At 51.4% G+C, this 27,126-nt stretch overlaps 1 protein-coding gene across 4 annotated transcripts in view; it reads right to left on the bottom strand.

Annotated features, from left to right (window-relative positions):
• Positions 1 to 235: 235 nt before the first annotated feature.
• MARK4 (microtubule affinity regulating kinase 4) overlaps positions 236 to 27,126 on the bottom strand; it is a 53,828-nt gene continuing 26,937 nt past the window's right edge. Inside the window, exons 9-18 of one of the 4 annotated variants that reach the window (XM_050772098.1) lie at positions 26,672 to 26,791; positions 26,074 to 26,173; positions 23,552 to 23,661; positions 23,301 to 23,460; positions 16,492 to 16,709; positions 9,064 to 9,167; positions 5,575 to 5,853; positions 5,327 to 5,406; positions 3,766 to 3,810; positions 236 to 1,546 (exon numbers count right to left, since the gene is read on the bottom strand). In XM_050772098.1, the coding sequence (XP_050628055.1) occupies positions 1,482 to 1,546; positions 3,766 to 3,810; positions 5,327 to 5,406; positions 5,575 to 5,853; positions 9,064 to 9,167; positions 16,492 to 16,709; positions 23,301 to 23,460; positions 23,552 to 23,661; positions 26,074 to 26,173; positions 26,672 to 26,791 (1,281 nt within the window). In that variant the 3' untranslated portion in view covers positions 236 to 1,481. Of the gene's footprint in view, positions 1,547 to 3,765; positions 3,811 to 5,326; positions 5,407 to 5,574; positions 5,854 to 9,063; positions 9,168 to 16,491; positions 16,710 to 23,300; positions 23,461 to 23,551; positions 23,662 to 26,073; positions 26,174 to 26,671; positions 26,792 to 27,126 lie in introns of those variants that run through there. The other 3 variants (XM_050772099.1, XR_007721751.1, XM_050772096.1) reach the window with 3 other exon arrangements.

Genomic DNA, 27,126 nt, shown 5'->3' with positions numbered 1-27,126 from the left:
TACTCCCACTTCTGGGCTTTTGCCCAGGGCAAACTCAATGCCTAGCCAACTCCTACTCATCCTTCAACACTCCACTCAAGCATTAATTCCTCTAGAGCATCTTCCCCAGTGACCCCACCCTACCCGCTTTATCTTCTGGACTCCCCTGTCCAGTGTCTGTGTCAGAATCCATGTCTCCCACAGACAGGGCTTTGTGTCTCTGTGTCCAGCACTGGACCTGGCATGGAGTAGGCACGGGTCAATGATTGTTTATTGAATAAATTTACTACTGGAGTAAGAAGTGGCTTAGAGTCCAGTGTAACATGGTGGCTGGGAGTGTGAGTGGATGAATGGGGGGCCCGATGTAGGAACTGGGGCCTCGGGGATGAGGCCGAGTTCCATCCTGCCTTCTTCCATGACCATCCTTACCTTCCCACCCCCACTGCTCCCATTCTGCAGATGAGAAAACCGAGGCTCTGAAAGGAAAAACCACTGCCTGGATTCCCAGGCCTCTTCTTCAACTCATTTGCAGGTGAGGGCAGGGAAGGAAAATTCTAGGGTCAGCACTGGGGTGGGGGGGGGACTCTCCTAAATTTATTGGGCAACAGGCTGCAGGTGAGGGGGCTGACAGGAGGAGGGTTGGGGTGTAATAACTTAAAAACCGTAGGTGACAGCGGCAGCTCCTCAAGAGACCTTTGCAGAGGGGAGGGTGTGGGGTATTTACAAGGATTTGTACAAAGTGCCCCGCGCCAGCCTGGGGCAGGAAGTGGGGGTTTGAGCGGGAGGGGAGGGGAGGGGAAGGAATCTGCCTCTCTGACCCCCACTCCCAGTCCCCCAGATTCTCCAGTCTTTAGGCTCAGCAGCTCTCCCTGCCCTTGCCCAAGGCCTAATTTTGAGCTGTTGGGAGGAATGGAAGATTTCCTCAGTTTCCCTCCCTGCCCCTGCCCTGTCCCCAAAGTCTCCTCAGGTGCCCTCTTGGTAGGGTGAGGGAGGACAGGACTGGCTGGAGGCTCCAGGAAGGTGCCAGCTCCCCCCGCTGAGCCCCCTCATCCTTCTTCTGTGCTGAGCGGCCCCAGAGAACAGCAGAGGGGACAATCTTTGCCCCCAAATCTAATTCAGGGAAACTGAGGTGATGATAAAGGGAGAATTCCCCTCCCTGGCCCCTTCCCCTCCTTTAGAAGTGAAGGGGACAAGGGAGAGGAAGAGGAAGGGCCCTGGGGCCGTGGTGGCTCAGAGCTCGAGGTCGTTGGAGATGCGGGTGACGAGGGTGCGGAAGGCCAGGGCGGTGCCCGCCACACGGCGGAAGAGAACTCCCCGCAAGCCCGGCCGGGGCAGCTGGCAGACCTCCACTTCGAAGTGGGACAGGGGCTCGGGCCCGCCCGCACCCCCGTGCAGGCAGGCCAGCAGGAACGGCTGTGGCTGGCGGCAGCGGCAGCGGGCGGCTGCTGTGGCCTGGCGCAGAGCTGCCATCAGGGCCTCGGGAGGGCGCGAGCTGGTCAGCTTCACACTCCAGGGGAATCGGAGCAGCCGGGGGGCGGTTTCCGTTTGATCCCAAGGTAGATGGCAACTGAGGTGAGAAGATATCAGGGGTCAGAGATGGGAGCGAAGAGGAATGTGGTGGAGGGCTGAAGGGATACCTCTTCCCAATTTGGGACAGATTCCTAGCCGTCCCCTCAAAAAACTTCTTCCCCTGCTATGCCAGTGACAGTTTCAACTGGAACAGAGCTGCCCCCCAGCTAGAGACCACACTTTCCAGCCTCCCTTGCAGCCAGGTGTGACCCTGTCTCTAAATTCTGGGACATGAGCAGAAGTGAGGTGTGCCACCACATCAGTTCCTTCAGAGAACCTGCATGCTCCAGGCTCTCCTGTCCCGCATCTCCCAGGAGCTGGACTTAGCAGTGGCACAGGCCAGCCTCAATTGTGAAGATGACATGAGGGCTTCAGGGAATGGGGATGGAAAAACCTGGGGACGTGAATGATTGCACAGATCCGGGTGGCCCTACCAGCCTGGCTTGGCCACATGGTTTGAATGAGAAATTTTTTTTTTTTTTTTTTTTTGAGAGGGAGTTTTGCTCTCGTTACCCAGACTGGAGTGCAATGGCATAATCTCGGCTCACCACAACCTCCGCCTCCTGGGTTCAAGCGATTCTCCTGCCTCAGCCTCCCCAGTAGTTGGGATTACAGGCATGTGCCACCACGCCCGGCCCTGGCTAATTTTTGTATTTTTAGTAGAGATGCGGTTTCTCCATGTTGGTCAGGCTGGTCTCGAACTCTCGACCTCAGGTGATTCACCAGTCTTGGCCTCCCAAAGTGCTGGGATTGGTGTGAGCCACCGTGCCCGAGCCACAGTGCCCAGCCACTTTTTAGTTTTTTTTTTGAGACAGGGTCTTGCAGTGCAGTGGTGCAATCATGGCTCACTGCAGCCTTGACCTCCTCGGCTCAAGTGATCCTGCTGCCTTGGCCTCCTGAGTTGTTGGAATTACAGGCGTGAGCCACTTGTGTTCGGCCTCTGGGGGCTTTTTGTCATATGTTTTAGGATGGGAGCACTGTTGGCATTGACTAGGTTGGGGATGGGTTAAGTCAGGGATGATAAACATTCTCCAACGTGCAAAAGGGCCCTGCACAACAAAGAAATGTCCCGCCTGAAGTACAAGAGTGCTGCACTGGATGAGCAGCCCAAGGCTAGCCCCCCTTGTTTCCGTGTGGCCACCCCGCAGCTTGGGTGAGCACGAGCCTCAGCTCTGCCAATGAGAGCATTCTACTTCCGACCTCTGTGCTTGGATCTAGGGTGACCACATGACCACGTCTGACCAACCAGAGTACTTCTCCTCTCTGGCTGCAGACATTGGCTTAGGAATGAGCATGTGACCTAGTCCCAGCCAATAAGAGTCAGCCCTGGCAGTTTGTTGCAGCTGCTGGCAAGGCTCAGGTTTCCACCTGGGTCTCTAAACCGGGAACTCAGACTAAACCAGGGCTTGGCAAACTTCGGTGCTGTCTGCTTTTGTAAATCAAGTTTCATTGGAACACAGCCATATCCATTTGTTTTGTGTTGAATATGACCGCTTTTGCACTACAGTGGCACAACTGAACAGGCGTGACAGGGGGTGCCTGGCCCTCAAAGCCTAAAATCTTCATGATCTGGGTCTGTACAGATAATGTTTGCCTCCTGCTGGCCCTGAGGTGCCGGCAAACATTGTGCCATGACTGGATGAGAAGCAAAAGGAGGTGGGGGCATTGACCAGAAGTTGAGTTGTAGATGGGATCAGGCTTTTTTTTTTTCTCTTTTTTTAGACGGAGTTTTGCTCTTGCTGCCCAGGCTGAAGTGTGATGGCACAATCCCGGCTCACCACAACCTCTGCCTCCCGGGTTCAAGTGATTCTCCTACCTCAGCCTCCCAAGTAGTTGGGATTACAGGCATGCGCCACCACGCCCGGTTACTTTTTGTACTTTTAGTAAAGACGGGGTTTTTCCATGTTAGGTTGGTCTTGAACTCCCGACCTCAGGTGATCCGCCTGCCTCGGCCTCCCAAAGTGCTGGGATTACAGCCGTGAGCCACGGCGCCCGGTCGGAGGCTGAAGTTTAAGATGGTCAAGAGAAGGTGCTTGTGATGGGGTGGGAATGAGAGGAGCTGGCAGAGAAGTCGGGGGCCATAGGGCATTTCAGGAAGTTGGCCTTGCAGGATGAGACTGGGGCCCCATCTAATTCCCTGGGGTAAGTGTCAGGAGATGCGGAGGCAGGAGAGGGGAAGGGCTGGTGTGGCAGTTGGGGGTAGGCCCAAGCACTCACCTTGTGACCTCAGGTCCCCCGATTCTCTCAGGTTCGTCTGCGACCCTAGGGGAGGGGAGGGGGACAGAGTGTCTAATCTGGACATAGGGAACCCACCTCCCCCAACCCACTGCCTCTGGGATTCTGAGCAGCCCCTGCCTCAACCCCAGTCCTTCCGGGCTGGCTGGCGAGGGCCCGGAGTCAGGATTTGATCTCCCTGTCCATCCCCATAATGGGGCTCATTCTGAAATGGGTTAGTGCAGGTCACAGGAAAGATACTGAAGAATGTGGAAGATGAAAGGGAGGGGAGTGGGCAGAGACACACCCTTATATAGAAAAGTGGCCAGAAAGAGACGCACACACACACACTCACATATACAATCATGCTTTGCTCAAACAACACCTTTGTGAGACCTGCCCTTTTTTCTTTTTTTGAGACAGAGTCTTACTCTGACATGCAGGAGTGGCGTGATCTCGGCTGGCTGCAGCCTGAATCTCCTGGGTTCAAGCAATCTTCCTGCCTTGGCCCCTGAAGTAGCTGGGACTATAGGTGTGTGCCACAAATTTTTTTTTTTTTGGTAGAGATGAGGCTTTGCCACATTGCCCAGGCTGGTCTCAAACTCCTGGACTCAAGCGATCCGTCCAAAGTGCTGGGATTACTGGCCTGAGCCACCTCATCCAAAGGCCTGCCCATTTAATGCTGCACCCCTCCCTTCCCCACACCTCTCATTCTCCTAACTGTTCTATTTTTTTTTTTTTTTTCCAGAGACAGGGTCTTCCTCTGTTGCCAAGACTGATGATCATAGCTCACAGTAGCCTCAACCTCCTGGGTTCAAGTGATCCTCCTGCCTCCCAAGTCCATGGGACTACAGGTGTAGTCGCCATGCCTGGCCAATTATTTATTTTTTGTAGAGATAGGACCTTGCTATGTTGTCCAGGCTGGTCTTGAACTCCTGGGCTCAAGTGATCCACTCGCCTCAGCCTCCCAAAGTGCTGTGATTCCAGGCATGAGCCACCAAATGTGGCTTCTATTCTATTTTTCTTCTTCGTTACTTCGCACTACCTAGACGTCTATATAATAAGTATATTTTACTGATTTATTTTTTTGTCTAGATCCCTTGATAGAATGTTGGCTTTGCCAGGGCAGAAGTTTTATACCTTTTGCTCACCCTCTACTACAGGGCCTAGGACAGTGCCAGGCACACAGTAAGGACTCAATGAATAATAGCAATTAATAACTAATACACATGTAAAACACTTTCCAAGGCAAGGTTCTAAGCTCAGTCCATATATCACTTCATTTAGTTCTTACAATAACCCTAGGAGACAGGTACTGTTATTACTATACCCATTTTACAGAAGAGGAAAGTGAGGCCCAGAGACCTTGACTAACTGCCATTTGAACCCCCGAGTCTGGCTCCAGAGGCTATGCTTCTGTGAGTAAATGAACAACCAGACCCCACGTACTGACCCTGCACTCCACTCATATCCACAGAGCCCCCTCCCCAATGCCCGCACACACAGGTGAGACATGCAGACAGGGAGGCAGGGCCAGCGAGAACAGGGCATGGACGGGACTTACTGATCTTGGATCCCTGGGGCAGAGAGGCGCCCGAAACACAGCGGTTAGAGTTCTGCCGTTTAGAGGGATCGAGGGTAACCCTGCAGTGTGAGGAGGGCGGTGAGGGACGACAGGGGAGGAGGAAAGGAGGAGGAGGAGGAGGAGGAAATGTTCGGGTACAGGAGACAGAGCAGAGTAGAAGACAGGTTAGGTCCCACCAGCCCCCCCACCCTGCTCCACCCCGCTTCTGCCATCCCTGCGGAGCTCACCTTCGGGTCAGTTTGGAGGTCAGCTTGGTGAAGAGGTTGGTGGTGGGGCGGGGCCGCCCGGCGGGCAGGGGTGCAGCCTCATGGGCCAGCGTGGGAGAGGCAGGGGGCCCATTCTGCACACCCCCACCACCCCCACCCCCTGCCCGCCGGTCCCGGACCTGGCCACCGTGGAAGGTGCTGCGGATGGTGGAGCCGCGTGCCAGGCGGCTCCGCTCCCCTGATGGGGGTGCCAGGCTGTGACTGGAGGGGGAGGCAGGGGGCACCCGTGGGGTGCCTGAGCTGTGGGCAGAGAGAGACAAGTCAGGGTCGGGGACTGAGGCAAGCCAGGACCCCAGTCCCTCTGATTCTTCATAATCCTGTCCTGAGACCAGGGACTGCAACCAGCCTGGAACTCAGAGACAGGGCTGCAATGTACAGTTGTGCAGGCTGTGCACTATACAATCCTAGCATTATTTTACTAACTCTCCTCTCCTATTACCCCTCCTTCAAACTGTCCCTTCTTCAAACTCTACCCCCTCCAAACCATCTCCTATCACAACTCTCCTCTCTCCAAACGCAGCAACTGAATAGACGCACAGAAATTTTTGGGTGACTTCCTTGCTATTTCCCAAAACCCCAGGAACCAAATCAACTTGGCAAACACTTTGCTATCTGAACTCCCATCATCTAAAATCAGGAAAGGGAAAGATGTAAAGATCAAGGATACCTGTATTCACTATGATAATTTGAGCAGTGGGGGTCCCACTGTCCCAGGACCCTCCTCCAGCCCCTCGGACCCTCCTAGTCGACAACAGGGGCCAGACCTCCATCTTCTGAGTTCAATTCTCCTGCCTCACCCTCCCGAGTAGCTGGGATTACAAGTGTGTGCCACCATGCCTGGCTAATTTTTTTTTTTTTTTTTTGAGACAGAGTCTTAACTCTGTCACCTAGGCTGAAGGGCCATGGGGCGATCTTGGCTACTGCAACCTCCGCCTCCAGGGTTCAAATGATTCTCCTGCCTCAGCCTCCTGAGTAGCTGGGACTATAGGCATGCAGCACCACGCCTGGGTAATTTTTGTATTTTCAGTAGAGATGGGGTCTCACAATGTTGGCCAGGCTCATCTCAAACTCCTGACCTCAGGTGATCCACCCGCCTTGGCCTCCCAAAGTGCTGGGATTCCAGGCTTGAGCCACTGCGCCAAGCCCAGACCTCCAATTTCTATCCTTCCAGGGACTTCAGGCCCAGCTTGGATCTCAGAGAAGAATCCTGATTGTGGCAGAGGCTGTTACTTCTCCCTTAGAATCCATCCTCCCTGTTTTGCTCTTGGTACCCCTAAGAGTATGAGCACTGCACACGGCCACCCAGCCAGAGTCTACATTTCCCAGACTCCCTTGCAGTTAGGGATGGAGTCATGTGACCATGCTCCAGCCAATGGGATATAAGCAGAAGTGCTCTGTACGATCTCCGGGTCACGCCTTTAAAAAGAGTTGCTGCTTGTCCCCTACTCTTTCCCCACTTCTTGCTGATTAGGAAATGATGGCAGCTGGTGCAGTGGCCTCAGTCCCAGAGCTGGAAACTCATGTTGGGGCTGGAAGAACTTACCTGGGTCCTTGGAGGACCCTCTGGACTAAGCCTCCTTTTTATTTAAATTACTTTACCCTGGGATCTCTTTGTTTTTGTTACAGCAGCTGAGTCTATAATTTTTATTTTTTGTTTTTAAATTTTAAATTTTTAATTTTTTTTTGTCTGAGTCTGTAATTTAACTGTTCTACTGTCTCTTGAGCAGAACTGGAAGGCCATATATTATGGTGATTACAAATAGATTCTGGAGTCAGTCTGGAATCTGCTTCTTGACTTACCAGCTGTGTGGCCTTGGACAAGTTACTTAACCTCCCTATGCCTTATGTCCTCAGCTGTAAAATGGAGATATTAGGATCTACCTCACAGAGTTGTTAGGGGCATTGAGCCAGGCGATAGACATAGAAGCCTGGCATGTGGCTGCTGCTTCAGAATGTTCACTACTATTATTTTTATTTGATAACCACCAAGAAAAAGCACTCTCAGTCACTGAATGAAGGCCTCCTAAGCATCAGACCCAGTGCCAGGTACAGGACACACCTGATCTCTACTGGATCTCTATAATGGGGCCTGGAAGTAGACAGCATCAGCCCATTTTTTTTTTTTTTTTTTTGAGATGGAGTCTTGCTCTGTCGCCCAGACTGGAGTGCTGTGGCGCTGTTTAGGCTCACTGCAAGCTCCACCTCCCAGGTTCACGCCATTCTCTTGCCTCAGCCTCCTGAGTAGCTGGGACTACAGGCACCCACCACCACGTCTGGCTAATTTTTTGTATTTTTAGTAGAGACGGGGTTTCACCATGTTAGCCAGGATGGTCTCGATCTCCTGACCTCGTGATCTGCCTGTCTCGGCCTCCAAAAGTGTTGGGATTACAGGTGTAAAAAGACCGCACCTGACCTTTTTTTTTTTTTGAGACAGAGTCTCGCTGTGTGGCCCAGGCTGGAGTGCCGTGGCGTAATCCCAGCTCACTGCAACCTCTGCCTCCTGGGTTCAAGCGATTCTCCTGCCTTATTCAGCCTTCTGAGTAGCTGGGATTACATGCGCATGATACCATTCCTGGCTAATTTTTGTATTTTTAGTAGAGACAGGGTTTCACCATGTTGGCCAGGTTGGTCTCGAACTCCTGACTTCAGGTGATCTGCCCACCTCGGCCTCCCAAAGTGCTGGGATTACAGGCGTAAGCCACCGTGCCCAGACAGCATCAAGCCCATTTTATGGAGGAGGAAACAGAGGCTCAGAGATTTACCCAGTCATTCAGCTAGCAGTGCGAGCACAGAGGCAAGATTCGAACTCAGAACTGAGTATTCACAGAATCGTGACTGTTAACTACCTCATTCCCCTGCCCACACCCAGTGGGAAGATCTGCATCCACTAATCAGGTGCATCCCAGAGTGTGCCCTGGTGTTGGCCATCAACCTGCCCTACTGTCCCAGTGGGTGGCAGTGTCCTCGTTGTGGAGCCGGCCCCACTCTCACTGGCCTTGACCTGTGATGTGAACCAATCCCTTCCCTCTCTCTGCTCCAGCCAGTCTGAACTGGTTTCTCTCCCTTGCCAGCTGGAAGAGACCTCACAGACTCAGGCCAACAAGCTGGAAAACCAGCCAACCAGATGATGCTGAAGCTGTGACATTCTGGGGCTTCTCTCGCCTTCTAAAAATGGATCATTCAAAAAATCAATTCAGGTTCCCAAGGCTTGTAGGCGGAGAACAGGGCCAACTGCTTTCCTGGTGCTGAAGACTAATTAATTAAGTGGGGAGGATTTTCAGGGGGGTACATGGCAAGGGCACATGGCCAAGGGCAGGGCAGATACACTCCCTCTCTGGGCCCCGGTCCCCATGGCACCAGCCTCCAACGCCTACCATCTCAGATCCAGGGAGGTCCTATTTACCTACCCCCTACTTCCCACCCCTCACCCTGTTGCTGCCCCCTCCATACCTGTTTTCTTTCCCATTTGGCAACAGTGACGGGCGCTCAGCCCCCGGGCGTTCTGTGCAAACGTAGGTGTTTCTGCGGGTCATCATGCTGGGAGGGAGGTTGTTCTGCAGGAGACACGGCCAGGAAGGGAGTGAGGGGGTGAAGACACGCCCCTGAGCTCCACCCTCTTCCCTTGTCTGCCCTCCCCATCGACGAATGAGTCAGGGGCTCGTGTGGGAAGCCAGGGTGAGTAGGAGATGGTCAAAGGTCTCAAAGACGTGAAAGGCTCATGAGAATCCCAACCACCTAGGCTGAGTCAAGGGAGACCCCTGGAGCCCGGAGAAGAGGGCGACACTGAGGGAAAATGAGGCAGGGAAGGTTTCCAGGGGGCATCCTTGTCCATTGCTCTTCTCCCAGCAATGCCCACCTTCTCAAGGTCCGGCCCAGCCACACCAAACGTTTGCTAACGTACTTATTCATGCCACATTCTGTCACTCTGCCTAGCCTTTGCACTGGCTGTCTCACCTGTTAGAACATTCCTCCTACCTTTTCCCCTGACTCACTCCTACATATCTTTCAGGTGTCAGTTCATAATCTACCACCACCCCCGGCCACAGGCTGAGTCACGTGCCTCCTTTGGGTTCCCACAGGTCCCTGGGCTCCCCACTGCAGCTTCAATCACTGCGCTATCAATGTCTGTTCTCATATATGTCCCCATCCCATACTGGGCTGTGAGCTCTGGGAACATAGGGAATATCAGGATTACGCTGCCTCATAAACATGTTAGGCAGAGAGCTCTCTTTTTCTATTCTCTGGAAGTTTGTGTAAGGTTAGTGTTATTTCTTCTTTAAGTGTTTGGAAGAATTCCACTGGTGGGAGTCATCACAGCTGGAAATTTTCTTTATGGGGAAGGTTTTCAGTTACGAATTCAATTTCTTTAACAAGAATAAAAGACTGTTCAGGTTTTCTATTTCTTCTTGTGTCAGTTTTGATACAGTGTGTTTTTAAAGTAATGTGTCCATTTCATCTAAGCTGTTACATTTATTGGCATAAAGTAGTTCCTAATATCATCTTACTATCTGTCAATGTTAGAACAAAGTTCCCCTTTTCATTTTGGATACTGGTAATTCATGTTTGCTGTCTTTTTTCCTTAATTGATTTTTACCAGGGATCCATTGGATTTTATTTATTTATTTATTTAGGACAGAGTTTCACTGTTTTTGCCCAGGCTGGAGTGCAATGGCATGATCTCGGCTCACTGCAACATCCACCCTCCCAGGTTCAAGTGATTCTCCTGCCTTAGCCTCCCAAGTAGCTGGGATTACAGGCGTGCACCACCACGACCAGCTAATTTTTTGTATTTTTGGAAGACACAGGGTTTCACCATGCTGGCCAGGCTGGTCTCAAACTCCTGACCTCAAGTAATCCACCCACCTCAGCCTCTCAAAGTGCTGGGATTACAGGTATGAGCCACTGCGCCCAGACTGACTTTATTAATCTTTTCAAAAAACCAACTTTAGGTTTTGTTGCTTTATTGTACCTCTTCCTTCTCCTTCACTGATTTATTCTCTTTAATGCCTCCTCCCTTCTTTTTTTGAGATGGGGTCTTGTTCTGATGCCTAGGCTGGAGTGCAGTGGTGTGATCATGGCTCACTGCAGCCTCCCAAGTAGCTAGAACCTCAGGCATGTGTCACAACACTTAGCTAATTTTTATTTTTGGCAGAGACAGGGTCTGTGTTGCCCAGGCTGGCCTTCAACTCCTGGGTTCAAGCAATCCTCCTGCCTCAGCCTCCCGAAGTGCTGGGATTATAGGCGTGAGCCACCACTTCTGGTCCCTTCTACTTTCTTTGAGGTTTATTTGCTTTTCTTTTTTTTTTTTTTTAACCTTCTTAAGGTGTGGGTTTCATTTAGCAATAACAATAGCTCTCATTCACTGAGTGCTTACTGTGCCAGTATGTGAAGTACCTCATGTTTGAGATCTTACAAGATCCTCACAATGACCCAGGTTCTCTAATGAGCCCATTTCACAGAGTGAGATACTAAAGCTCAGAGAGATGAAGTTATTTGCCCAAGGTCACACGGCTCATTAATGGAATTAAAACTCTACGTGGCTTCAGAATCTTGGCCACTTTCTCAAACTGCCTCCACCCTTTTTCTCTTTTTTAAGAGAGAGGATCTCACCATGTTGCCCAGGCTGGTCTCAAATTCCTGGCCTCAAGCAATCCTCCCACTTCAGCCTCCCAATAGCTGGGACTACATGTGTGTGCCACCATGTCCAGCTGCCTCCACTCTCCTGTTCCTATATTGAGGATTTTTTTTTTTTTTTTTTTTTTTTTTTTTTTTTTTTTGAGACGGAGTCTCGCTCTGTCGCCCAGGCTGGAGTGCAGTGGCGCGATCTCGGCTCACTGCAAGCTCCGCCTCCCGGGTTCACGCCATTCTCCTGCCTCAGCCTCCCGAGTAGCTGGGACTACAGGCGCCCACAACCGCGCCCGGCTAATTTTTTGTATTTTTTTTTTTAGTAGAGACGGGGTTTCACCGTGGTCTCGATCTCCTGACCTTGTGATCCGCCCGCCTCGGCCTCCCAAAGTGCTGGGATTACAGGCGTGAGCCACCGCGCCCGGCCGATATTTTCATACTATGCTGTTCTTGGGAACTCAGATGCAGGAAAGCCAAGTACTACATTTCCCAGAGTCCTTTGCAGCTCAGGTTCTGCATACAAGTTGGGTTCCGCCAATCTTTGCATTCACGAAGATTTGGAAGGTGTAAATGGGGCAGCAGCTGCTGTCCTGCCTACTTTGACTTCAGCTCACACAGGCAAGGCTATGAGATGAAGGTCTTTGCTTCAGCAGGGCCCCATTGCCCGTTGTTCAGCCCTCTAGGCATCAATAAGCTCTTTTGACTGATGGAGGATGAGGTTTTTGAGTCTTGGGTTACAGCCATGTCAATGTGCCTTTTTTTTTTTTTTGAGACGGAGTCTCGCTCTGTCCCCCAGCTGGAGTGCAGTGGCACGATCTCGGCTCACTGCAGGCTCGGCCTCCTGGGATCACGCCATTCTCCTGCCTTAGCCTCCTGAGTAGCTGGGACTACAGGCGCCCGCCACTGCGCCAGGCTAACTTTTTGTATTTTTAGTAGAGACGGGGTTTCACCGTGGTCTTGATTGATCTCCCGACCTTGTGATCTGCCTGCCTCGGCCTCCCAAAGTGCTGGGATTACCGCGCCCGGCTTTTTTTTTTTTTTTTTTTTTTTTTTTTTGAGACGGAGTCTCGCTCTGTCGCCCAGGCTGGAGTGCAGTGGCCTGATCTCAGCTCACTGCAAGCTCCGCCTCCCGGGTTCACGCCATTCTCCTGCCTCAGCCTCCCGAGTAGCTGGGACTACAGGCGCCTGCCACCTCGCCGGGCTAGTTTTTTGTAGTTTTAGTAGAGACGGGGTTTCACTGTGTTCACCAGGATGGTCTCGATCTCCTGACCTCGTGATCCACCCGTCTCGGCCTCCCAAAGTGCTGGGATTACAGGCTTGAGCCACCGCACCCGGCCCTTTTTTTTTTTTTTTAAGACAGAGTCTCGCCCTGTCACCCAGGTTGAAGTGTAGTGGCGCAATCTCAGCTCACTGTAACCTCCGCCTCCTAGGTTCAGGCAATTCTCCTGCCTCAGCCTCCCATGTAGCTGAGATTACAGGTGTGCACCACGCCAGGCTAATTTTTGTATTTTTAGTACAGACGGGATTTTTGCCATGTTGGCCGGGCTGGTCTTGAACTCCTGACCTCAAGTGATCCACTGCCTCAGCCCCCAAAGTGTTGGGCTTACAGGCATAAGCCACCATGCCCGGCCTAACAGTGCACTCTTGAATTTACCAGTGCTGGGGCAGCCTCAGAAGCAGCAGCTCCCTTGGTGGGTCAGTTCTGCGGTGTGGTTGGGACTGTTGTTCCTGCAAATCCCGCCCACTGTCCGCCCCGCCCACTGTCCGCTCCTCCAGTCCTTCCTACAATTTTTTCTTTTTTCTTTAACCACACTCCCACCTCATCCTCTCCTTCTCTGGCCCTGCGGCTCCCACCCATTCTCTGGGCTGTGGATCACTCTCTGACACATGGGCCTCAGAGGCTGCCATGTGGAGCTCCAGGTCTCGGGGCTGGGGAGGAGCCAAGGGGCGTGAATTTGTACTGATCCGGAATACTCAGGACACACAGGCATCCCCGCCTCCCTCCTGTACCACCTGCCTGAAGTCGAGTTGATGCCCTCAAGATCTGTTTCCCTAAGGCCCTTCTGGTATAAGGTGGCCAGTGAGCTGTCCTCAGGGTCACCCTCTCCTGCCCCATCCCCACAGGGTCCCCTCACAACATTCCACTCCCCTCCCTGTACTGACCCTGGGCTCTGCACAGCCCTGGAGTTCAGGGCCCTCAACACGGACTAGCAGTCCTCACAGGTGGCGGCAGGGTCACAGCTGGTCAAACCAAACACAGCCGGTCACTGCCAGTCACTGCTGGCTACCGCTGGTCATGGCCTGACACTGCTGGTCAAAGCCTATCACAGCAAGTTAAGGCTGGTCATAGTCAGACATCAACAGTCAGGGACAGTTAAAGCTGGTCATGAGTGGTAATGGCCAGACACCACTGGTCACAGCCAGATACCATTGGCCAAGGGTGGTCACGGCCAGTCAAGGCTGGTCAAAGCCGGTCACAGCCAGTTGCTGCTGGTTAATACTGGTCATGGCTGGACACTGCCAGTAAAGGCTGGTTAAAGCTGGCCACAGCTGGCTGCCACTGGTAACAGGCGGACACTTGCAGTAAAAGCTTCAGTAGGGCCCTGGCAGGCATTGCCAGTGAAGGCCAGTCACAATCGGTCAAAGCCAGTCAAGGCTGGTAAACGCTGGTAACAGCCAGACACCACCAGCCACCACGGCTGGGTTCCTCCTGATGGTCAGGACCTCCGCAGAAACACCCCTACCCCGCAAACAGCCGTGCAGTGAGACCTTGGTTTGCCTTGGGTGTTTAGAACCAAAATAAAATGGAAGTACCCAGGGGCACCAAGAGCACTAAGAAGAAATTAAAAAGATGAATGTTCTCAAGTATGTACAAGAAAAATTAGTATTTAAAAACTTATTTTTTTGTTTGTTTGTTTGAGACAAGGTTTCCCTCTGTCGCCCAGGCTGGAGTGCAGTGGCGCGATTTTGGCTCACTGCAACCTTCGCCTCCTGGACACAAGTGATCCTCCTGCCTCAGCCTCCCAAGTAGCTGGGACTACCGGCACGTGCCACCACCACACCGGACTAATTTTTGTATTTTTTTGTAGAGAAGAGGTGTCACCATTTTGCACAGGTTGGTCTCGAACTCCTGAGCTCAAGTAATCCACCCACCTCAGCCTCTCAAAGTGCTGGGATTACAGGCATGAGCCACCACACCCGGTCAACTTATTTGTTAAAAGAGCAAAATCTTACGGTAAAAATAAGATAACTATAAGTATTTTGTGTCTGTGTGGGTGGTAACCCATGCTTTTTTTTTTTTTTTTTTTTTTGAAAGAGTCTCACTCTGTCGCCAGGCTGGAGTGTAATGGAGCGATCTCGGCTCACTGTAAGCTCTGCCTCCCGGGTTCATACCATTCTCCTGCCTCAGCCTCCCGAGTAGCTGGGACTACAGGTGCCCGCCACCACGCCAGGCTAATTTTTTTTGTATTTTTAGTAGAGACGGGGTTTCACCGTGTTAGCCAGGATGGTCTCCATCTCCTGACCTCATGATCTGCCCACCTCGGCCTCCCAAAGTGCTGGGATTACAGGTGTAAGCCACCACGCCCAGCCGACCATGCTTTTTTTTTTTTTTTTTTTTTTTGAGACAGAGTCTCGCTCTGTCGCCCAGGCTGGAGTGCAGTGGCCGGATCTCAGCTCACTGCAAGCTCCGCTTCCCAGATGCACACCATTCTCCTGCCTCAGCCTCCCGAGTAGCTGGGACTACAGGCGCCCGCCACCTCGCCCGACCATGATTTTAAAAGTTTAGGCCCACAACTGGCTCAGACTCATACCTGTGTGCACCCTGGTCAAGGCTGGGACTTGGCTGGTAGTAACCTGCCATGACCAGCCTCGAAACACCAAGGGCACAGCCACGTGGGGCGGCTCCTGAACATGTGCAGAGCAGAGGAGCAGGGAGTGGGACAGAATGTAATGTAGATGCCGGAAGAGCTGAGGAGCTGGGGAAGCTGCTGCTGCTTCCTACGACATTTTTTTTTTTCTTGAGACAGAGTCTCACTCTGTCACCCAGACTGGAGTGCAGTGGTGTGATTTTGGCTCACTGCAACTTCCGCCTCTCGGGTTCAAGTGATTCTCCTGCCTCAACCTCCAGAGTAGCTGAGACTATAGGTGGATGCACCACATCCAGCTAATTTTCTGTATTTTTAGTAGTGATGGGGTTTCACTGTGTTAGCCAGGACGGTCTCGATCTCCTGACCTCATGATCCGCCTGCCTTGGCCTTCCAAAGTGCTGCGAGTACAGGCGTGAGCCACTGCATCCAGCCTTTTTTTTTTTTTTTTTTTTAATGGAGTCTCACCTATCACCCATTCTGGAGTGCAGTAGTATAGTCTTGGCTCACTGTAGCCTCCGATCCCTGGATTCAAGCGATTCTCCTGCCTCAGCCTCCCGAGTAGTTGCGATTACAGGTGCCCGCCACCACGCCCGGCTAATTTTCATATTTTTAGTAGAGACGGGGTTTCGCCATATTGGCCAAGTGGATCTCAAATTCCTGACCTCAAGTGATCCGCCCACCTCTGCCTCCCAAAGTGCTGGGATTATAGGCGTGAGCCACTGCGCCTGGCCTGATTTTTAAAATTACTATTAATATTTTATTTATTGATTCATTAAGACAGGGTTTTGCTCTGTCACCCAGGATGGAGTGCAGTGGCAGGATCACAGCTCCCTGTAGCCTCAACCTCCCTGTAGCCTCAACCTCCCGGGCTCAAGTGATTCTCCCACCCCGGTCTTTTGAGTAGCTGGGACCACAGGCACATAACACAATGCCTGGCTAATTTTTTTGATTTTTAGTAGAGATGGAGTGTTGCTATGTTTCTTAAACTCCTGGCCTCAAGTGATCCTCCTGCCTCGGCTTCCCAAAATGCCAGGATTACAAGCATGAGTCACCATGCCTGGCCCTTCCCACATTTTTAAAAGCACTTAATTTCCTGTATTAAATCCTTTCTGCCAAGAGTATGTTCTTCGCTTCTTTGAGACAGAACGTTATACACGAACATCAAGTGTTTGTGTATAAATTGAGCTCAGGCAAACAGAGGCGCTCGATAAATGTTTGTTGTTTGTTGAATGAATGAATGGGTATAAGAAGGAATTGGTAAGAAGGAGTTCTGCCTGGGGAATGAGATGAAGGCAGGGCCTGAGGAATGTGGCTCGGGTGGTGTCCGCAGGCTGGCCACAGGTGGCAGCGCCCCCAGCCCTGCCCCCCAGCCCTGGTCACTCACGGGGGTGCTTGTGCTGTCCTTCCGCCGCTCTGGGATCTCTGCCTTGTTGGGGTTGTGGGCGCTGCTGACCATGGGGCTGGAGGGGGGCAGCCCTCGACTCCCGCTCCCCGCGGCACTGCAGCTCGCCTTCCGGCCTGGCAGCCGCTCCTCCTTCAGCTCTGCTTCCCCCGTGCTCGTCGGGCTGCGTTTGGGGTGCAGGGGTGCAGGGGATGGGCCACCTGGGGGAGGGGGCACCGTTTAGAGCTGGCATCACCACGGAAACCCAGAACTGACTCTGGGGGAATCGTTGGAACCTGAGAATTCCTCACGTGGGCTGCAATCTCTGTGTGGGCCATTCTGACAGTATCTGTCAAAATTACCTCAAGATTACCAACGCACATATACTGACCTAGAAACTCCAAATCAATGACATCATGCACATACAGGCCATTCATTGCACCTTCTCTTTTTTTCTTTTTTGAGACAAAGTCCAGCTCTGTCGCCGAGGCTGGAGTGCAGTGGCGCAACGTCTGCTCATCGCAACCTCCACCTCCCAGGCTCAAGCGATTCTCCTGCCTCAGTCTCCCAAGTAGCTGGAATCACAGGTGCGTGCCACCCCACCCGGCCTGCCATTAGACCCTTAGTAGGGGAATGACTACGTAAGTCAAAGTATTTCCACAGTGGAAAATTATGCAGCTATAAAAAAGAATAAGGAAGCATTTTATGCACCAATACAGAATGACCTTCATGATAGACTAGAAAGTAGAAAAGGCAAGACAAGAGATGGGTCAACAATGTGTTATCATTTGTCTACAAAAGCAAAAAAGTGTGTATCTATAATCTCTATCTACTTGCTTATATATGAATATCTCCAAAGGACTATAACTTGTTTCAAAAGGGGGGAATTTCCTTATTGTTTTTATATATCTTCAGTTTCCTTCTTTCTTTCTTTTTCTTTTTTTGAGACAGGATCTCGTTCTGTTGCCCAAGCTGAAGTACAGTGGTGTGACCTCAGCTTGCTGCAACCTCGGCCTCCTAGGCTCAAGCCATCCTCCCACTTCAGCCTCCCAAGTAGCTGGGACTATAGGCACACACTACCATGCCCAACTATTTTTTGTACTTTTTTTGTAGAGACAGGATTTCGCCATGTTGTCCAGGCTGGTCTTGAACTCCTGGACTCCAATGATCCTCCCAACTTGGCCTCCCAAAGTGCTGGGATTATAGGTGTGAGCCACCACGCCAGGCCTCATATCTATCTCTTTACATGTTTGTTTATGAATAAAATCTCTCCAAAAGAATTCATATAAAACCCATAACAGGGCCAGGCACAGTGGCTCATACCTGTAATCCCAGCACTTTGGGAGGCCGAGGCGGGCAGATCACGAGGTCAGGAGATTGACCATCCTGGCCAACATGGTGAAACTCCGTCTCTACTAAAAACACAAAAATTGGCCGGGTGCGGTGGCTCACGCCTGTAATCCCAGCACTTTGAGAGGCCGAGACGGGCAGATCACGAGGTCAGGAGATCGAGACCATCCTGGCCAACACCATAAAACCCTGTCTCTACTAAAAATACAAAAAAAAATTAGCCGGGCGTGGTGGCGGGCGCCTGAGCAAGACTCTGTCTCAAAAAAAACCCCAAAAATTAGCTGGGTGTGGTGGCACGCGCTTGTAATCCCAGCTACTCGGGAGGCTGAGGCAGGAGAATCATTTGAACCCAGGAGACGGAGGTTGCAGTGAGCCGAGATCACCCCACTGCACTCCAGCCTGGGTGACAGAGCGAGACCCTGTCAAAAAACAAAACAAAAACAAAAACAACAACAAAAAACCCCTAACAGTCGCTGTATTTGAGAAACTGTGAGCCGGGGATATGTGCTGGATGAAGACTTTTTCACTGTCTATCCTTTCCAAACTAACACATTTTCAAGGATGTGATTGTATGTACAATTTCAAAAGCAACACAAAATAATTCTGGTCCCTTGAAACATCTTAGAAATCTACTGTTTTAGAACCCAAGGGTGCAAAGTGATCTCAAACTTGAGAGAGTCAGAACATCTGCATGTTAGATCCTCAGGAGCGATACATGCTCAAAAATCCCAGAGCCACAAGCTGAGAGCTCTACAATGACAATGACAGATACCTGGCAGCTGCCAGCAATCCCTCTCCTGAGAATCCCTAGAACTCAGGTCTCAGTGTGGGGAGTTCTGAAGGTTACCATGTTCTAACCATATGATACCGAACTCACAAGCTCCTTAGGAACTTTCTGGGCACACCCTGTCATTTCACAGGTGGGGAAGACAAGACACAGGGGCAGGGAATGGTTTGACCATCCAGCAATGGTGGAGGTAGGGCAGAAGCACCACTTCCCGTGTGGGGCTCATGCTGACACCTCTCTCCTCCCTTACTTCAGTGTGGAGGGGAGGCCAGAGCACAGGCTCTCAGCAGCCACTTTGTGCCATGTGTCTTCCTGTGCCCCTGTTACAGTGGATTAATCCCAACTGGACTCAGTATCAGAGCTCCATCCTGATCCTGATGAGTGGACCAAGGAGATTCTAGCTAACACTTGGGGTAGATTTTTTTTTTTTCCTGAGATACAGTTTAGCTCTATCACCCAGGCTGGAGTGCAGTGGCATGATCTGGACTCACTGCAACCTCAGTCTCCCAGGCTCAAACCATCCTTCCACCTCAGCCTCTCAAGTAGCTGGGATTACAGGTGCACACCACCATGCCCAGCTAATTGTTTTGTTTTGTTTTTGAGATGGAGTCTCTCTGTTGTCGCCCGGGCTGAAGTACAATGGCACGATCTCGGCTCACTGCAACCTCCACCTCCCAGGTTCTAGCAATTCTCCTGCCTCAGCCTCCCAAGTAGCTGAGATTACAGGCACCCACCACCACGCCTGGCTAATTTTGATACTTTTAGAAGAGACAGGGTTTCACCATGTTGGCCAGGCTGGTCTCAAACTGCTGACCTCAGGTGATCCACCCAGGTCAGCCTCCCAAAGTGCTGGGATTACAGGCATGAGCCACTGCGCCCGGCCTAATTTTTGTATTTTTTTGTAGAGATGAGGTTTCGTCATGTTGCCCAGGCTGGTCTCGAACTTGTGAGCTCAAGTGATCCACCAACTTCAGCCTCCCAAAGTGCTGGGATTACAGGTGTGAGCCACTGCACTCAGCCCTGGGCTGGATTCTAAAACTGAGATGTAAGAAATCTAGGAGCGGCCGGGCACAGTGGCTCACGCCTGTATTCCCAGCACTTTGGGAAGCTGAGGCGGGCAGACCACCTCAGGTCAGGAGTTCAAGACCAGCCAGGCCAACATGGTGACACCCTGTCTCTACTAAAAATACAAAATTAGCTGGGCGAGGTGGCCTGCGCTTGTAATCCCAGCTACTCAGGAGCCTGAAGCAGGAGAATCGTTTGAACCTGGGAGACTGAAGTTTCAGTGAGCCAACATTGTGCCACTGCACTCCAGCCTGGGCAACAGAGCGAGACTCTGTCTCAAAAAAACAAACAAACAAAAGAAATCTAGGAGCTGAGAGATCTAGAAAAAGATAAGGTGAAATATGTAAGAGACAGAAAAAAAAAGATCAGACAAGCAGACACCCCAGTGCCTGACCCAGAGTAAAAACTTCACCCCTGCAGACAAGCAGGGCTGTAAAAAGAACAGAGAGTTGGAAAACACTCTGGAAGTTCCTCAAACTATTAAACACAGGATTACCAGATGACTCAGCAATTCCGCTCTCAGATATGTACCCAAGAGAAATGACGGCAAAACACTGCCACATGAAAACATGGACACAAATGTTCACAGCGCGTCATTCACAAGAGCCAAAAAGTGGAGGCAATCCACATGCTCATGAATGAATAAACAAAATGTGGTCTATCTATGCAATGGAATATTACTTGGCAATGAAAAGGAATGAAGTGCTGATACCCATATCATGGATGAACTTTGAAAAATTTCTGCTAAATGAAAGAAGCCAGTTACTGAAGGCCACACATCGTATAATTCCATTTACCTGAAACATCTAGAATAGTCAGATTCATAGACACAGAAAGTAGATTAGTAGCTGAGGGTGGAAGGGGGATTGGAAGTTGATGTTTTTTTTTTTTTTTTGAGAAGAAGTCTCACTCTTATCGCCCAGGCTAGAGTGTAGTGGCAGGATCTCGGCTCACTGTAACCACTGCCTCCTGGGTTCAAGCAATTCTCCTGCCTCAGCCTCCTGAGTATCTGGGATTACAGGTGCCTGCCACTACGCCTGGTTAATTTTTGTATTTCATTGTGGAGACAGGGTTTCGCCATGTTGCCCAGTGGTCTTGAACTCCTGCGCTCAGGTGATCTGACTGCCTCAGCCTCCCAAAGTGCTAGGATTACAGGCATGAGCCACCGCGCCCAGCCTGAAAGGTGACTGCTAAAGGTTGTGAATTTTCTTTTTTGGGGTAATGAAAATGTTCTGAAATCACTCATCATTATAGATGTACAATTCTGTAAATATGTTAAAGCCATTGAATTGTGCACTTTTTAATTTACTCTTTGAGGTGAGGTCTCGCTCTGTCACCCAGGCTGGAGTGCAATGGCGCGATCACGGCTCACCATGACCTCGATCTCCTAGGTTCAAGTGGTCTTCCTACCTCAGCCTTCCAAGTAGCTGGGACCACAGGTGTACACTACCACACCTAATTTTTAATTTCTCGGGGGGCAAGGGGACAGAGTCTCGCTTTGTGGCCCAGGCTGGAGTGCAGTGGCATGATCTTGGCTCACTGCAACCTCCACCTGCCAGGTTCAAGCAATTCTCTGCCTCAGTCTCCCAACTAGCTGGGACTACAGGTGCCCGCCACCATACCTGGCTTTTTTTGTATTTTTAGTAGAGATGGGGTTTCACCATCTTGGCCAGGCTGGTCTTGAACTCCTGACCTCGTGATCCGCCCACCTCGGCCTCCTAAAGTGCTGGGATTACAGGCATGAGCCACCGCGTCTGGCCAATGTTTAATTTTTTGTAGAGACGGGGTCTTGCTTTGTTGCCTAGGCTGGTCTAGAACTCCTGGGCTCAAGCAATCCTCCTGCCTCAGCCTCCCAAAGTGCTGGGATTACAGGTGTGAGCCACTGTGCCCGGCCTGAATTGCGCACTTTAAATGGGTATGTTGTTTGGGATATGAATTTTAACCTTAATAAAGCCATTAAAAAAAATAGCAGAGAGGGTTAAAATTTGAGGAGTGTGTGGGTTAAAGGACCTCTTGGAAGTTTCTATATATAATGGGTGCTGATGGTGGGTGTATCCATTTTTTTTCTTTTTTTAATTTTTTTGAGACGAGGTCTCTCTGTTGCCCAGGCTGGAGTGCGGTGGTGTGATCTCGGTTCACTGCAACCTCGGCCTCCCAGTTTCAAGCAATTCTCCTGCTTCAGCCTCCCGCGTAGCTGGGATTATAGGCACGCACCAACACGCCCAGCTAATTTTGTATTTTTAGTAGAGACAGGGTTTCACCATGTTGGCCAGGCCAGTCTCAAACTCCCAACCTCAGGTGATCCGCCCACCTTGGCCTCCCCAAGGAATTACAGACGTGAGCCACCGTGCCCGGCCCAGATTTAAACTCAGACTCTCTCTTAATTTTCTGCAGCAGATGAAATGTCTGTCAGCTGCAGAATGTGGGGTATAATCAGCTGTCTACCCAGCCCTCTTCCACTAGGAAGAGCCTCCTTCACTTCAGCGTGGAGGCAAAGCCAGAGGGCAGGCTCTCAGCAGCCACTTTGTACAATGTGTCCTCCTGTGCCCCAGTTACAGTGGATTAATTCAAACTGGACTCTGATATCAGAGCTTCATCCTGGACCAAAGAGATTCCAGCTGCCATTTGGTCTGGTCTCTAAGGCAAGAAATCGGGGACAAGGTGCAGTGGCTTACACCTATAGTTTCAGCACTTTGGGAGGCTGAGGTGGGCAGATCATGAGGTCAGGAGTACAAGAGCAGCCTGGCCAATGTGGTGAAACCCTTCTCTACTAAAAATACAAAAATTAGCCAGGTGTGGTGGCAGGTGCCTGTAATCCCGTCTACTCAGGAGCCTGAGGCACAAGAATCGCTTGAACCGGGGAGGCAGAGGTTGCAGTGAGCCAAGATCACGACACCGCACTCCAGCCTGGGATACAGAGTGAGACTCTGTCTCAAAAAAAAAAAAAAAAAAAAAAGAAAAGAAAAGAAAAAAAAAAAAAGGCTGGGCATGGTGACTCACACCTGTAATCCCAGCACTTTGGGAGGCTGAGGGTGCATCATGAGGTCAGGAGTTCAAGACCAGCCTGGCCAACATGGTGAAACCCCGTCTCTACACTGAAAACACAAAAATTGGCTGGGTACGATGGCAGGCACCTATAATCCCAGCTACTCCAAGAGGCTGAGGCAGGAGAATCGCTTGAACCCGGGCGGCAAAGGTTGCAGTGAGCCGAGATCACACCACTGCACTCCAGCCTGGGCGACAGAGTGAGACTCCATCTCAAAAAAAAAAAAAAAAAAAAAATCGGGCAGCTAGGAGATCAGGAAAAAAGATAGGATGAGATAAGTAAGAGACAAAGGAAAAACCACACAAGCAGAGAGGAAGCAGGACAGAGAGTGTCTGCTCTAGGTCTGGCTGCTTTTCCGGTTTTAATCCCTTCCTGAGCCTGGCTGTGCACTCCTGCCTCCAAGTTCCGTGCAATGCCCTGTGTCTTTGTAAGACATTCTTCCCTCTCTGCAGGTAGCTCCAGTGGGCTTCTGTGGCTTGCCAATCAGAGAACCCTGATATAACTGTAAGTCTGGGCCTTGGGGAGGAGGAGGAGGGCGCGTGAGGGCGTGGGGTTGATACTCACAGAAATCGCTATGCCTGCGCTGACGGTGGTAGGTGGAAGAGGAACTCCGTTGCCCTTTGCTGTGGCTGGTGCCTTTGCTGGAACTTGTTCCATTGGTGGTGTCGCTGGGCGCCCGCACCCGTGCCAGGGCCAGCCCTGGGGCGCCCCGGTCCCCACCCTCCTGTGAGAGGATGACAGATGAGGCTCTTCTGCACCCCAAGTCCCTCCACCCAAGCATCATGCATTCCCAAGGGCCCCTGGCGCCCTCTGACCTCAGTCTTCCTGCCCAGCAGGAGGTAGGTGGCGGTCACTTCGTTGTACTTCTGGCTGGTCAAGGCCTCTTTGATTTCTTCCCGTGTGTAGCCCATACCCACCATCACCTCTGGGAAGCGGGGATGGAGAGAAGGTTCAGACTTCCGGAAACTTTAACTTCTACTCATTTCTCTTTTTTTTTTTTTTTTTGAGACGGGGTGTCACTCTGTCATCCAGGCTGGAGTGCAGTGGCACAATCACAGCTCACTGCAGCCTCGGCCTCCCCAGGCTCAGCTGATCCTCCCACCTCGGTTTTTGTATTTTTAGTAGAGACAGGGTTTTGCTATGTTATCCAGGGTGGTCTGAAATTCCCGGGCGCAAGCAATCCACCCACCTGGGCCTCCCAAAGTGCTGGGATTACAGGCATAAGCCACTGCACCTGACCCACTTCCACCCATCTCCGTATCATTCAGCGGTGTCTGCTCTTTGACCTGTCCAGTATCCATCCTCAAGGCCTTCCCAACAGCATGCTGATTTCCTCTGAAATCCTTGGCCAGGCGCGGTGGCTCACGCCTGTAATTCCAGCACTTTGGGAGGCCGAGGCAGGCAGATTACGAGGTCAGGGGATCTGGACCATCCTGGCTAACACAGTGAAACCCCATCTCTACTAAAAATATGAAAAAATTAGCCAGGTGTGGTGGTGGGCGCCTGTAGTCCCGGCTACTCGGGAGGCTGAGGCAGGAGAATGGGGTGAAACCAGGAGGCAGAGCTTGCAGTGAGCCAAGATCCTGCCACTGCACTGTAGCCTGGGCGACAAAGTGAGACTCTGTCTCAAAAAAAAAAAAAAAAAAAAAAAAAAAAAAAGAAAGAACATTCTTTCCGCTCAGATGATGTGGATGGCCCCCCTGCTCCAACCCTAAGGCAGGCAGATAACCCAGGTCTGGCTAATTAGTGTGTTCTACACCCAAAGCCACACTGACTGGTTCATTGCAGGCATGGGACCCAGATCTGCTTGCCTCCTGGGGTGATAGCAGCCTGGGAAAAAGCTACCATAGAAAACATTCCCCAAAACTGTCTCTGAGCACCTGGATTCAACTGTGCCTGAAGGCTGCATACTCTATTCATTTTAGTTATGTGACAGAATAAATTATCACTATTAGGTTAAACCATACAAAATTGGTGGTACTGACAACTTTAAACCAATAAAATGGCAATTTCAAATGGTTCAACTTTTTGTTGTGTTCAACCTATTAATATAATTAGGTTGATGCAAAAGTAATTCTGGATTTTGCCATTTAATGGTAAATAGCGTAATTATTATTATTATTATTTTAGATGGAATTTTGCTTGTTGCCCAGGGTGGAGTGCAGCAGCGTGATCTCAGCTCACTGCAACCTCTGCCTCCCGGATTCAAGCAATTCTCATGCCTCAGCCTCCAGAGGAGCTGGGATTATGGGTGCCCGCTACCACACTCATCTAATTTTTGTATTCTTAGTAGAGACGAGGTTTCATCATGTTGGCCAGGCCAGTCTCGAACTCCTGACCTCAGGTGATCTGGCAACCTCAGCCTCCCAAAGTGCTGAGATTATAGGCGTGAGTCACTGCGCCTGGCCTTTTTTCCTTTTTTTGAGACAGGGTCTCACCCTGTCGCCTGGAGTACAGTGGCATGATCATAGCTCACTACAGCCTCAAATTGTTGGGCTCAAGGGATCCTCCTACCTCAGCTTCCTGAGTAGCTGAGACTACAAGTGCACACCACCACAACTGGCTTTTTATTTTTATTTTTTTGTACAGACAGGGTCTCCCTGTGTTGGCCAGGCTGGTCTCCAACTCCTGAGCTCAAGTGATTCTCCTACCTCGACCTCCCAAAGAGCTGGGATTACAGGCATGAGCCACCTCGCCTGGTCTCTTTTTATGTTTGTTTTTTTTTTTTTTTTTTTTTTGAGACGGAGTCTTGCTCTGTCGCCCAGGCTGGAGTGCAGTGGCTGGATCTCAGCTCACTGCAAGCTCTGCCTCCCAGGTTCACGCCATTCTCCTGACTCAGCCTCCCGAGTAGCTGGGACTACAGGCGCCCGCCACCTCACCCGGCTAGTTTTTTGTATTTTTTAGTAGAGACGGGGTTTCACCGTGTTCGCCAGGATGGTCTCGATCTCCTGACCTCATGATTCGCCCGTCTCGGCCTCCCGAAGTGCTGGGATTACAGGCTTGAGCCACCGTGCCCGGCCTTTATGTCTTAATATCAAAGTGAACACGGGCCAGGTGCAGTGGCTCACACCTGTGATCCCGGCAATTTGGGAGGCTGAGGTAGGCAGATCACCTGAAGTCAGGAGTTAGAGACTAGCATGGCCAACATGGCAAAACCCTGTCTCTACTAAAAATAACAAAAATTAGCTGGGCATGGTGGCAGGTGCCTGTGGACACAGCTACTTGGGAGGCTGAGGAACAAGAATCTCCTGATTCTGGGAGGTGGAGGTTGCAGTGAGCTGAGATTGAGCCACTGCACTCCATCCTGGGTGACAGGACGGCTCTCCCTGACCCTCACCGATTCTCTTGGTGTCCCCGAAGTCCTCCTCGGGCTCTGTGTATGGCTTCAATTCCTCACCCTCATAGCCGATGTTGATCCATTTGTCTTTCATGATTTGCTGCAGGCATCAGGAGCAGGGAAGGCGGAAGACAGGTGTCAGAAGGAATCATACAGCTTCCCACCTCCCAGAGGCCCCCAGGTGGGGCTACCTGCCCTGCCCCAAACCTCCGAGGCCTAACACCCAGTATTGTGGGCCTCCTAAGAGATAGCGCCTCCTGGGCCTCCCTCTCCCCCGCGTCCCCTGCCGGAGCCTCCTGATGCCACCCTCCCTCCTCCGCATCATCTGGGTCCCTGGCACCCTGTAATCATCCTAGGAGCTCATTAGCTAATTACTGGCAAGGCGGGGAGTGGGTGAGCCTGTCGGGGGGGTGGTGTCAGGACAGGCCCGGGAGCTTTTCCCTGGACGGCCTGTCTACCCCCACTCACCAGCGGCAGATCTTAGGTGGGCACGGGAGAGGAAAAGTGTGTCAAGAAGGCTTTTGTGGGTGGGGGCAGGCAGAGTTTAGGGGAGTCAGGAGACAAGAAGGGCCCCCGCTGGTTGTGAGGCTGGGCTCACCTCGAGAGTACAGCGTTTAGCTGGGTTCAGCACCAAAAATCTCCGCAGGATGCTCTCACAGTCTGTTGACATGTAGAAAGGGACCCGGTACTTCCCTCTGAGGACTCGCTCCCGCAGCTCCTGCAGGGAGGGGGTTACTGGAGGAGGGGGGTCTGCCTCGCCCCCCCACCTATTGCGCACGCACACACATACATGCACTGTGACACACACATACACACACACATACACACACACTACACATGCACACACACGTGTGCACATTTACATACACACATGGCACATACGCACACGCACACACATATACACACACTCACACATACACTCACACACACACACAGACACACACACACATGCGTATGCGCGCGCACACACACACCTTTGTCCCAGCCCCTTTGATAGAAGTGACAGAAGCTCTGAGTCCCAGCTCTTGACAAGGCAGGCAAAACCCCATTCCT

This window comes from Macaca thibetana, chromosome 19, assembly GCF_024542745.1.
Source record: "Macaca thibetana thibetana isolate TM-01 chromosome 19, ASM2454274v1, whole genome shotgun sequence".
Taxonomy (NCBI): Eukaryota; Metazoa; Chordata; class Mammalia; order Primates; family Cercopithecidae; genus Macaca; species Macaca thibetana.
Note: the sequence above shows the minus strand (reverse complement) of the source record. Positions and strands in the feature narration are given on the sequence as shown.